This window comes from Pygoscelis adeliae, unplaced genomic scaffold, assembly GCF_000699105.1.
Source record: "Pygoscelis adeliae isolate BGI_AS28 unplaced genomic scaffold, ASM69910v1 Scaffold65, whole genome shotgun sequence".
In the NCBI taxonomy this organism is placed as follows: Eukaryota; Metazoa; Chordata; class Aves; order Sphenisciformes; family Spheniscidae; genus Pygoscelis; species Pygoscelis adeliae.
The window spans coordinates 790,681-803,507 of NW_008824864.1; the positions used below are offsets into that span (position 1 = coordinate 790,681).

Genomic DNA, 12,827 nt, shown 5'->3' on the forward strand with positions numbered 1-12,827 from the left:
GAAAGAGGGGGCTGTCGTTTTCCGCCCTCCCCACAAGAGGTCACTGGTAGAGCAGAAAGTGGCAATGATCTTGAAGCGCACTGGGTTCCTCTACTTTTTGCAGCCTGCCTCCTGCTTAGGCTTTGCCATTTCTCATCTCTGTTCCTTGCCTGCACACAGCCAGAAGGCTGTCCAGAAAGGGGTTTTCAGGTCAGGCCCAAAACTGTGCATTGACAAGCCTAGGTGCAGTGGCACTGGTACCATCTCTGGCTGAAAGGGAACCTGTTTTGGTCCTTTCCCAGCACATAGTCTAATATTCTAATCTATAGCCCACCTTCAGCCTGCTCTAGAGGGTCTTGTGAGAAAGTGGACCCTTGGCAGCATCTGTTTATGGACCAGATGAATTATTTGCATGCCTCTGCGTGTGTGCACTTAGGAGACAGATGGTTAAGGACCAATAAGGGCTGAAGAGTTGGTGAAGGCAATCACACTGGCAGTCATGTTAGATATATGTATGTGTATATATCTGTGCGTGTGTGCATGTACATAGATACGTATGTATACACGCCCCACCCAACCTTGGACAGTCTGATGGAAAGTGTATGCATTTCCCTAGGACTGAGAAGAAAAAAGGAAACAGTGCATAGGTGTCACTAAAACATCACTTCTCACTTTTGGCACTCGGCTAGCCTGAAAGGAAAAAGTGACACTTCTGCTCAATGTAGTTAACTTGGTTCATGTGCTGCCTTGGGGCACCAGTATATCTTGGCTGACGTGAAGAGAAATTGTAAGGAGTAGGAGAGTATCGTGAGAGATTGTTCTGATGGTAGTGGTCGTCTTCATATAAATTAGAGCACCTCTATATTTTGAGTTTGTGTGGGAAATATTGATAGCCTTTATCCTTTATTGGGAAGGTAACCGCTAGTGTAATTTTTCAGTATGAAAGGAGGTAGGTATGGGGGAAGGAGAAGGAGATAGCAAAAGCAGAAAACTTAACCCACTTTGCTTTTTGAGATCCCCTTGCAAGCAGGACTGGAGGATACTTGCATTTTAGGACCAGCTTGTGTAGGTGGGAATAGTATCTGCATCTAAGGGTAGAGGGAAGGATTTGGACCTTATGTTTCTTCGAAGACTCTATGTATCCTAAGCAGTTACGACTCTGGTTTGGACTTAACTGCTAATTATGTGCATATTTATGCTGAAAATATAACTCTTAAATTACGCTGTTCATAGTGTATCGCTCCAAGTTGGAACAGGTGACTTGCATAGAATTAAATCTTCCTGTCTGCTGCTTTATTCTTACTTAATTTTTCTTTCTGGACTTACTTGAGAAGCCTTAAAACTTTCTTCAGTTGCTTAGAGGGCAGATGGTTAACGATTGAGAAGAGCATTCACACTGGCAGTAATTATTCTGTAGTTCTCTCTCTCTCCGTGCTGTTTTCTGTTTTTCCTTTCCCCCTGCCCTAAGTGGTACGCATGGATACGCATTGTATGAAATGAGGAGATCAAAGGACTGCTATATTTAAAGGAGTTCAAAGTGGTGTAAGAACTCATGAGTAATTCATGATAGTGTTACTGCAGCCTCTTTGAGGTATGGAGGCAGAAGCTGAAGGACACTGATGAAATGGCAAAGGAAGGCTGGTGGCAGAGCTGAGACTAGAGTGACAGTGTGCTGCTATGGCTTCTTTCTATCCTTTTAATGACTAGTTATAGCCTGGGACTCACTCACCCTAAACACCATTCTCTCTTGAAAAAGCATACAAAGGTGGTAGCATAAAAATTTTTGTAATAAATGAATGAGACCTTTTCAGTAGTCTTGGTTCTTCACTTTTCACATGAATCAGGCTAAAGTTTGGTGTTTTGGGGGGGGGGGGGGGGGAAGGATTATACACTTTTGACGTGAATTTGAAGTAATGTTTACAGCAGTATGTACCTGGCGTAACTGTTAGGGTTTCTGTAGCAGGGGCTGTAGGGCTGCTCTGTTGTGGAAGAGGCCATGAACTGATCCCTTAAGACAGGAGACACCCAGAGGGGACTGCTGAGGGGCTGCAGACGCACCCTTGGAAGGAGACACTTCTGAAGGGACTGTGGCCCATGGGGGACACATGCCGGGGCAGGGACAGCCCTGAGGGACTGTGGCCAGCTAATGACCCACATTGGGACAGCAATGCTGGGAAGCGTGAAGAAGCTTGGTATTTTTATGGAAAGGAAAGCTCCATATGCTAGTTATTGTTGTGAGCGCTACTTCAAATTCATGTATGTGCACTAGGCATAACTTGGCAGGGTTTTGGCAGTGGTGAGCTGCAGGCATGACCTGTGTGGGAGAGGGCTGTGAAGTGCCCTATACCAGTCACAATTGCTTCCAGCCAGCTCAAAAACTGATGGAAAACCCATTTTTATGTGTTTTTGCATTTTTTAATTAGATTCACAATTCCCCAGTTGCTAATGACCAGGAAACAGAACTGGCTTGCAGTTTATTCCTACTGTCTTTGTGTGTGTACATGTGCTTTGTTGTATGACAGGCTTTCTGAAATCTACCCAACAGCCCTGCACTTCCTACAGCATCACCCCAGGTGTTCTCTCAGTTCAGGTGACTCATTACACAAGCCAGGGAGAGCTGCATGCTTTCTCTGACATTGATAACTTGTAGCAAGTGAAAACACCTGTAAAGCTGTACCTTATCAGTTCTATGACTCATTAGACTCTGTTAATTACTTCATCTGAGCAGTCTTAGCTCTCAGTCAAGTAGAGGCAGTTTGAAACAGTGCATTTGGGAATAGGACTCAGTGCAGACCCAGAACCACAGACAAACTCCAACCAGCAGCAGAAGGCTGAGTTTCTTTAAGCTTACAATGGCACCCTGGAAGAGACGGCATAAAGTTGCACTGTTACTCATAAACGTAGGTTTTGTGTGTTACCTGGTGCACTTACAGCAAGATCAAAGAAAGGGAAGACTTGATTCCTTGGACGTTAATTCTCGGTCTCTGAACCGAGAAAATAACATCCTTCAGAGACTGGACCATTTGGACTGGACCATTCATAACCTCTGTAAGTAAAATGCCACGCTGCTTAATTTTTTGAGGATTAGGTATCGAGATTTCCTGAAGGATAGAATAATAGATAGGAGCGAGAATGTTTGTTTGGGTTTTCCTGGACACTTTTGATTGTATTGTTTTTGTGTGGGGTTTTTTTTTTTCTTCTCCTTGTAGTCTTGAAAAAGGCTTGATAGCTTCTCTACTTACACACAAAACAATAAAGTCTTTTGCAGTCATCATGGTGGTTTTTTGTATATTTTGTATATTAGACAGCTCTAGAACTCTTCTAGAAGTCTTTAAGGTGGTGGTTGTACCGGCATACTCATCTCAGGTGGCTGTTATTCCTGTCATTATTTTGTTTGCCATAAAAACCTATTTTTGAGAGAAACTGGAAATGCCCCATTTCCTCAGCCTCTGTCTCTGCTGTGTGGGTGAGCAACAAGGGGAACTGAGACTCACAGAATCTTTTTCCTTTTGTGTACCTTGAGCATAGACACAATGGAGTTACTGTGGGGAAAAGACGTTGATGAACTCTGCATCACCTGCTCGACTGGTCTGTGTTCCCAAGCAGCATTAGCTGAAATCTGCTGTCAGGACTGTTTCTCTCTCATCCCATGACAGTGAAAGGCCAACAGCATCCCAGCAGATGTGCTTGTTTATGAGCAATATTAATTTAGAAAGGGTCTTTTCTTTCTCACAGCGGGGTTTGTGATTTTGACCTTGTTTTCAGGTATCTGTTGTAGGTTGGACTGTTGGAAGTGGGCACAACAGAGCCATCTGAATAAGGGCTGAAGAATCTACCTCCGTTTCCTTTGGACCCCTTGATTTCCCACTTCTTTCATGATATTTGAATCTCATCACCTCATGGCAGTGGTAGGAGGGCTAAAGCAGCCAGAACCCTGCTGGCTGGCATTGCTTTGACTGTCAAGTTGTCCACATGTCCTCGCATTAGAGCTAGATGTGTGGTAGGTAGAACAGAAGAAGAAACTTAGAATCTGTCTCGATCATCCAAGCCTGAAACTAGCTGTTTGAAATGCCACTTGGGGCACCCTTGAACTTGATGAGGAATTTTCCCTGTACAGCTTGGTCACGTTTAATATCCCCTTATCCCATAATGTCACTGTTACTGCTGACAGTGTCTTCACTGGCAGTATTCTCATGGACATCAATAGTTGAGCACAGTTTTTGTCGATTATTTTAGAGCTGTTTGAAAGAAAGCTGAATTCTTCAACACTTAGTCGTGGAATCACATAGTAGTTGAGGTTGGAAGGCACCTCTGGAGATGGTCTATTCTAATTCTAGCATCATCAGCTAGAGCAGGTTGCCCAGGACATTGTCCAGTTGGGGTTTGAATATCTCCAAGGATGGAGACTTAACCACCTATCTAGTATACCTGTTCCATTTTTCGGTCATTCCAGCAGTTAAAAATAAAATTTAAAAAAAAAAAATCTTATGTTTAAATGGAATTCCCTGTATTTCAGTTTATGCCCACTGCCTCTTGTCCTTTCACTGGACACCAGGAGAAGACTCTTCCTCTGTCTTTGTTAGTCCCTCTCATAAAATATTTATATGCATCAACAAGTCTGTCCCCCCTCACCCCAAGCCTTCTCAGGCTCTCTCAGCCTCTCCTTGTATAACAGATGCTCCAGTCTCATAATCATCTTAGTGGCTCTTTGTAGGATTTGCTCCAGTATGTCCATGACTCTCTCGTACTGAGGAGGCCAGAACTTGGACACAGCACTCCAGATGTGACCTCACCAGTGTTGAGTAGAGGGGAAGGATCACCTCCCTCGACCTGCTAGCAATGCTCTTCCTAATGCAGCCCAGGGTACCGTTGGCCTTCTTTGCCACAAGGGTGCACTGTTGGCTCGTGTTCAACTGGGTGTCTAGCAGGACCCCCCGGGTCCTTTTCTGCAAAACTGCTTTTCAGCTGGTGCTGGTCCATGGGGTTGTTCCTCCACAGGTGCAGGACTCTGCACCTACCTGTGTTGAACTTCATGAGGTCCCTGTTGGCCTATTTCTCCAGCCTCTTCAGGTCCCTCTGAATGGCAGCAGGACTCTGGTGTATCAGCCACTCCTCACAGTTTGGTATCATACAGAGACTCGATGAGGGTGCACTTTGCCCTGTTTTCAAGGTCATTAATGACCATACCAAAACAGTATTGGAACCAGTATTGACCCCTGGACTATGTCACTAGCGGCTGGCCTCCATCTGGGCTTTGTGCTACTGACGCAAACCACCTGATCCTGGCAGTTCAATCACCCTTCCTATCCACTTATCTGGTGCATACTTCCTCAGCTTGTGCATGAGAGGCAGGGTCAGAAGCCTTATCTGAGTTTAAACAACATCCACTCCTCTCCCCTCTTTCACCAAGACAATAATTTAACTGTAGAAAGGTTTAAATCACACAGGTTTTCTGTGCCTTTTTTATATGGTGCAGTCCAATATTGTAAACTTAACAAGACCTTGAGAGATCAGATTCACTTCAAAGCTTTCTGATAGAGCAGAAGTCAAAACTGACAATAAGCTTTTCAAAACATGCTGCAAAGGGCTCATTTTTTTGTATTTACCTTCAAGAACAATATGTCCTAAACCACCTCACATAGGCTATCTGTGCCATTTCTTTATGGAACAACACTGTGTACCTAACAAATCCTTGAAAGATTGGAGTTCACCCAGTTTAAATCTTTCTAAGCGGAAGTCAAAAGATTCCAGTAAGCTTATTAAAGGAGATGACAAAGTGCTCATTTACTGTATTTACCTTCAAGATCAATATGGTATCAACAACCTGACTTAGATGGGAATCCCGTTATGGATCCTTAATACATTAATGTAACTCAAGCATAACATCATGGAAATTATTTGAGCCCAATTTAACAATTTGTGTGTTGTCTTCGCTCCCAGATTTCTCCACTGATGCCAGTGCAGTGTCCCTTGCTCTGCACTTGTGCAATTGAGAGCAGAATCTGATGCAGGGTATTATGAAACGTGACGTTTAAAAAACTGTTCTCATGTAAGACAGAGTGTCTGATGCTACTCTCATGTAAATATCAGTTTAGCTGTAACTTCACGGATTTCTTGACCTGCAGTGTTATAAGGAGAATTTGGTTCAGTTATGATGATGGAGAGTGTTCTCAATTGCTGTTATAATAAATCCTTTTTTATTTTCAATCAGCAAAATCAGTGGAAGCGTTCCATGAAGATATAAAACAAATAGAACATGTTCTGAAGCTGCAAGATAACTCCAAGACTGGAGTCCAAGTACGCAAAGCTGACAATGCAAAGGAGGAAAAAAACATTGCACACCGTTTGCTGTACCCAGACTCAGTTTTGTTCAAACGCTGGGGTGCAGATTTAAGGGAAGAGGAGCAAACTCTTGCACAGAATCTGTTCTTAAGTTATGGGTATAATGTTTACCTCAGTGATCGTCTACCTCTGGATCGACCTATCAGAGACACCAGATCTCCCAGGTGCAGTATAAGCCCTCTCTACATTCACAAGGAGGCATGAAATTAAAGGGAAAGGGATCCGCATTGCTTTGGACTAAGTTAAAATAATCTACTAACAGATCTCAATTTGTGCTCTGTTTCTTTAGGGTTTTTTTCTATCATTTTCTTCCAAATCTTGCTCAGACTTGTAATACTCCAAAGACTGTGAAAAGAAGTCATGGTGTAGAGAAGGCACTTAGGAAAAATAATATAATGTTAACATTATATTTGATATAGGACTTCTAACTGTCAGTAAAAAGGGGAAAAACTAGCCCTAGTATTCAGAAGATATGAGACCTTCTGGTCTGTTTACATTCTATTTAAGGCCCAAAGCTCAGGACATCTGAAGCATGCTTTCTCTTGTCTCTTACGTTGTCTTATGTAAGCCTCTTATATGCTGAGAATATCCAAAGTGGTGTTTTTTAAACCCGCCCCCCCCTTGGCAAACCCCCAAAATATAATCAATGAACAAGTAACCCCCTACATTGTAAAATTCTGTTCTTTTTAACAAAATGCTTGTTCTTCTTAGTTATGTTGCAGACCTATACTGCTTATTAAAAGATTATTAGAAATCAAACAGGAGAGGTGGCTGGAACTAACTATTGGCCTGTGAGTCCCTTGAAGGGTGAGGGAAGATTCATAGAATCATAGAATCCTAGAATCATTAAGGTTGGAAGAGACCTCTAAGATCATTGAGTCCAACCGTCAACCCAACACCACCATGCCCCCTAAACCATGTCCCTAAGCGCCTCATCTACCCGTCTTTTAAATACGTCCAGGGATGGGGACTCAACCACTTCCCTGGCCAGCCTGTTCCAATGTTTAACCACTCTTTCAGTAAAGAAATTTTTCCTCACATCCAATCTAAACCTCCCCTGGTGCAACTTGAGACGGTTTCCTCTCGTCCTATCGCCAGTTACTTGGGAGAAGAGACCGACACCCACCTCGCTACAGCCTCCTTTCAGGTAGTTGTAGAGAGCGATGAGGTCTCCCCTCAGCCTCCTTTGCTCCAGGCTAAACAACCCCAGCTCCCTCAGCCGCTCCTCATAAGACTTGTGCTCCAGACCCCTCACCAGCCTCGTTGCCCTTCTCTGGACATGCTCCAACATCTCAACGTCCTTCCTGTAGTGAAGAAGGATCTTATCTTTATCTTATCTTTAGTGTTGTAGGCATAGCCATAATGGACCGGTGACCTCGTGAGTTTCCTAATAGCCGTATTTTCTCTCTCTGTTTCCCTCTCAAGTTATCAAATAGTCTGAGGATTAATTACATGGAAAATATAGTGGGGTAAACATCTAAAGGATTAAGGTGTAGAGAAGTAGTCCACTTCGTAAGAGGAAGCTTAAGGGATTTTTCCAGGAATTAGTTGGTTCTTGAAGCCAATAGATAATATTTTTTAAGCAGACCAGTCATACTATGGGAGCTGGCATAAGTAACCATTAAAATCCTCATTAGGAACAAGTATCTGTTAAAAAAGCAAGCACATTTTTTTCTGTATAGTATATTAAGATACTATTATCTTTTGCAATAAATTGTGTAAGCTTTACAGGAACTAACTGGTGTAAATGTGGCAGAATGTCACAGATACACTGCAAGCCTACACCTTTGTACCTATGGTCACTTGTACAAATCTGACTGAGCGTTTCAGAAAAGGGGGTGGGGGGTAGAGTGGATTGCAAACTGGGCATGAATTAACAGTGTCGCACTTGGGAAAAGGGGAGTTGTCTTACTGGCAGCCCTCTGGAAGATGTAAAGAGCAGGTTATGCAACTGAGTCCTCATCATACTGCTTGGATGGAGCTGGTTCCATCTAGTGCAGACAGTAATACGTTGCCCTTGACTGTGGGTGTCCTCCGGGTCTTGGATCAAGCCATAACTCTGGGACATAATGACAGTTTGAACGCGTTTCTCAGTTCATAGTGCCTGAAGAAGTGTGAGGGCTGTGTAGGAACTTCCAGAGTGAGTTTGAGGGGGCTTTCTGCGTAGCGTGTCTTGGGGTGCTCAGGCAGAGGGTGTGGAGTTGTGTGAGGGCACAAAGTGGTGAGCCAGCCACGGATCCCCCTGAGGCAGCCCTGAGCTGAATGATGCCCACCCTGCTGGGGGATCATTTTGGGGAGAACTGTCTGGAGTAGCCACCGCAGAGGTGGCTGGAGCAAGTGCATGATTAGTCTGTGTGGTCCTGAAGAATGGCTGCAGTGCCTGGTGCTCTTCTGCTTTGCTGTGAAGATGTATTTGCAGAGACTGCCTTTTGGAGATATCCACTCAGGCTCTTGCACTAATGGGTAATAAAGCTAATGGAGAAATTCCAACAAAAATGCTATCCATTCGTGCACAATTGCCACTGTAGAGGTCTACTTGGAGCATAAGCCTGGGTCTCAGAGAGCTGCATTATGTAGCCACACAACTCATGCAGTCTGAGTATTGCTTTCATGAGCATGTTTCTAAGGGGAGGGAATGATCAGCCTGAGAATCCAGCTATGCGCTCTTGTCTGCTCTAGAGGGAGTTAGTGCTTAGCGCTATGAAGAAGACCCAGTCCTCACCATCTGCCCGGTGGCCAGGAGGTTAATTAGCAGAGCTGACAAATATCCCAAATATATACTTAAAAATAAATAAAAAATCTTTTGACAGTAAGCAGGAAGTCCAGAAGTATTCAAGCTAGCACAAAACAAGTTTGTTTCAGTACTGGAAACAATTTATTCTGGGGTAGCATGGAGTTCCACAAGGCCTGGTTTACTCCGCAAGAAGGATTTTTGAAGCTCTTTCAAGAATTTCTAAAGACATCCCTTGTCCAAGGGAATCCTTCTCCCATGTCAGTTAAGTATAGCTGTTCTTCTTCTTCTACCCTGTTCTTCTTCATTGCACATACAAAGGGATCATTGTCTAATTTGCTTTTGTCTGCTGTCAGGTTTGGCTATTGTCATCATCTTCTGTAAATGAAAAAGCCAAATTTCACTCGCATGTTCACTGCCTTGTAAGCTAATCATCCCTAGCTGAGTCAACTGTATTCTTTAGTTTCAATATTTTATAAGTATTTTGGATGGAGAAACAGTAATTGTTCTTTCTTATTGTTTTAACAGAAATTTTAACTTTACCCAAATGGTTTATATACATACATAATGCAACTCAAATAAAAAATGAAACTTTGATTTGGGAATTCCTTTTTTTCCTCTTATGCTGATTTTCACTATAAGTTTTAGGCCAAACATCCTAATTCTGCCTTCTTGCAGCTGCCTTGCTCTCTGGCGTTCTTTAGAAACTCTGCTAAAGTTGTTCTTCTTCTATTACAGCTGTAAAATGAAAACATATCCGAAAGACCTTCCAACACTCAGTGTTGTACTTATATTTATGAATGAAGCACTGTCAGTCATCTTACGTGCAATTACTAGTATACTTAACAGAACACCTTCTCATTTATTGAAAGAAATCATCCTGGTAGATGATTACAGTTCAAATGGTAAGTGACCCAGGGAAGGCAGGAGTCTTGCTAATCTATGCCGCTATTGTGTTATATGAATGTTGGTGGCTTTTTGGGTGCACACAGAGTAGACTGCTTAAAATTAAGAAGTAAATTGAGTACAGGAAAAAAAGCCCAAACACCTTAATAGCCTGAAGAAGGCAGTTAATAACAGGATGATGCTCTGCAAGTATTTGAAAAGGTTAAAAATTGAAGTGGGAGAGTATTTATTATTACTGGCTCATCAGGCACAGTACCAAAGTAAGAGCATGCTAAGAAAACTATCTCTGTAGGTATCTGAAATAACTCCTCGGAGAGTGGTGTCTTGGGTTGTGGAAAATACTCCTAGGGGAAGCAGTGGGTGCATCATAGCCCTTAAAATTGAGCTGAACAAAGCATTGTAAAATCATCTCTAAGAAACAGTCATGCCCCTGATCTTAAGGGTGCTCTTTTTTTTTCCCCTTGCCTGATGAGATGTGTTTGATTTCTCATTTTTCTAAGGCTTTGTAGCTGCTAGAAAAACATGTCAGTTTGGGTGGAGCAAGAGTTCAAGTGAATTTCCAAAGCGATGCTAAGGGGTCCCAACTTTCTATTCCTTTTCTCTGACGCTATTTTTTTTCTTTGGTGAGGGAGTCGGCATGCCTACAGCTCTTATAGGAGCATTTCACATTTTCAGGGCTTGTTTAGCTTCTCTTTTCCTTTCCACATGGTGGAAGATACACACAGAAATTACTGCACTAAGACCACTAATTGGTTGCTGTTATGGCACACATCTAAAGTTTCTACATACTGATGTATTTGTGTACAATTTAGAAGCCATACAATAGCACTATATGTAAATGAAATTTAGGTACTTAATTGAACTCCTGGAATGGAAGCTGGTTTTAAAAATAAGCCTCTTGAATTCATGAGTACCTGAATAGTTCTACCTGTTCTATTGCAAAGAACAAATCAGGTTTCAGTCTGGAACTGGGAGAAGCTAGAAAGCCATTACCTACATAATCTTTTCCATATCTTAATATTGATTAACTCTTTTTTTTTTTTTTATCATTAAAATGTGGGGGCTGGTTTTAGATGATCTGAAAGGACCTTTGGAAACGCACATCAAAAATTACAATGTAAAGCAACCTGGAATAATGAAGATCATCAGACATCAGAAAAGACAAGGCCTAACACAAGCCCGGATTTCTGGCTGGGAGGCATCAACTGCAGATGTTGTTGCAATTTTGGATGCCCATATTGAAGTGAACATGGCATGGTAAGACTATGAAGACTGCAGGGTTTCTGAAGTGGGGGGAGAGAGGTGGACAAGGAGAATAACTGTGTAGCTGGGACAGGCATCCCATATATGGTTGTCTTTTCTAGCCTGCCACATGTTAATTAACAGCCACCAAGTCATTTATTTCTGAGAGGAAAAGGGATACAGTTGTTTGAAATAAATAACAAAGCAGACAGGTAACAGTGTAAGCTGTTTAGTGAAGAGGAAGAGAGAAATGCGTACCTTCTCTGTATATTTATTGTATTTCTAGGAAAAAAAAATTCATGCAGTGAAATAACGTAAGAATGATGCAGATTATTTAGTTCCACTGCCAGCAGCTTTGGCCCTTTATAAGTATATTAGACAGCCATAATACCCAATGACTTTAAATTGATTTGATTCTTATTCCAACTTTGGCTAATGTTTATTTGCTGTTGCCTGTTTAATAGTGCATCCTAGTTCTGTAGGACTCTTTTTGCAAAGAGAGACAAAACAAGTGGCTGATGGTGGATGTTTACATTCTGTTAGGTAGTGATGTCTATGGTACTGTTTTGTGTGAAATCTCTTTACATTCTCTCCCCTCTGGGTTGTTGAATTCACTGGCTGACTATTGTCCATGTTGTCTCACATTCTGGGAGCAAGGCTCTTCTCCCAGTCCCTCTCAGGCCAAAATGGCTCTGTGTGGTCCAGATCTCTCTTTCTCTCTCGATAACACACTAACTGACACTCCCTAGCTGTTACAGTCTTAAAGGTAATGCTGAAGTCCTTTAGTCATGGCTTTCAGGACTCATTGGGATAGGTTGGGCTGTCAAGGGTATGTAGGGAGAGATAAGGTCAGTTCTTTTAGGCCTAAGAACAATTGGGCTCTAGCAAAAAGACTCCCTCTGTCAGAGTCCAGTACTCTCTGACCAGGTTCTTTTAGCTGTTCCACATGAGGAGGGTTTAATGTTTTAATGCTAAATTTACTTATTTGAAGATACATGGGATTTTGGTTTAGAAAAGTGATACAGCAATATACTGAAATCACAGCACAAGCACAATATAGCAATTGCAATATACAGTTGAATCACAATACAAACAGGATTCACATTACTGCTCTCTATATGCAACCGTCAAGATGCTGGGAATCCCTAGTTGCTGGGAAGGAATACATGGGTTGAAGCCAACTCAAGCGTGTTGCTCTCTTCGAAGTTCATTTTTCTGGGTGTTAAATTTTTATACTCTATGTTGAGCTGAGCCACATATACGCTTCCCCCATGTTGGTCTGGCTGGCTCAGGAAGATAATACTTTCTATTGCTTATTTTAGGAAGGCCACGTACATAACCAGTTGACCCACTCAACTGATACTGCCATTTATCTGCAACAAAGGCCACTCTCCAGTCCCCTTGGTGTTGGAATAAGTTCAGCTTCCTTTACCATAGCTGTGGTCACTCCCTACATTCTTCTCTGAGCTTTATGAGCGCATCATAGAATCACAGAATCATTAAGGTTGGAAAAGACCTCTAAGGTCATCGAGTCCAACCGTCAACCCAACACCACCATGCCCACTAAACCATGTCCCTAAGCGCCTCATCTACACGTCTTTTAAATACCTCCAGGGATGGTGACTCA

At 42.4% G+C, this 12,827-nt stretch overlaps 1 protein-coding gene across 1 annotated transcript in view; it reads left to right on the top strand.

The window, feature by feature from the left end:
• The first annotated feature begins 3,512 nt into the window (after positions 1-3,512).
• Positions 3,513-12,827, top strand: part of GALNT8 (polypeptide N-acetylgalactosaminyltransferase 8) — a 24,282-nt gene continuing 14,967 nt past the window's right edge. Inside the window, exons 1-4 of the mRNA XM_009324363.1 lie at positions 3,513-3,567; positions 6,191-6,485; positions 9,791-9,957; positions 11,032-11,215. Coding sequence (XP_009322638.1) covers positions 3,513-3,567; positions 6,191-6,485; positions 9,791-9,957; positions 11,032-11,215 — 701 coding nt within the window. The remainder of the gene's footprint in view (positions 3,568-6,190; positions 6,486-9,790; positions 9,958-11,031; positions 11,216-12,827) is intronic.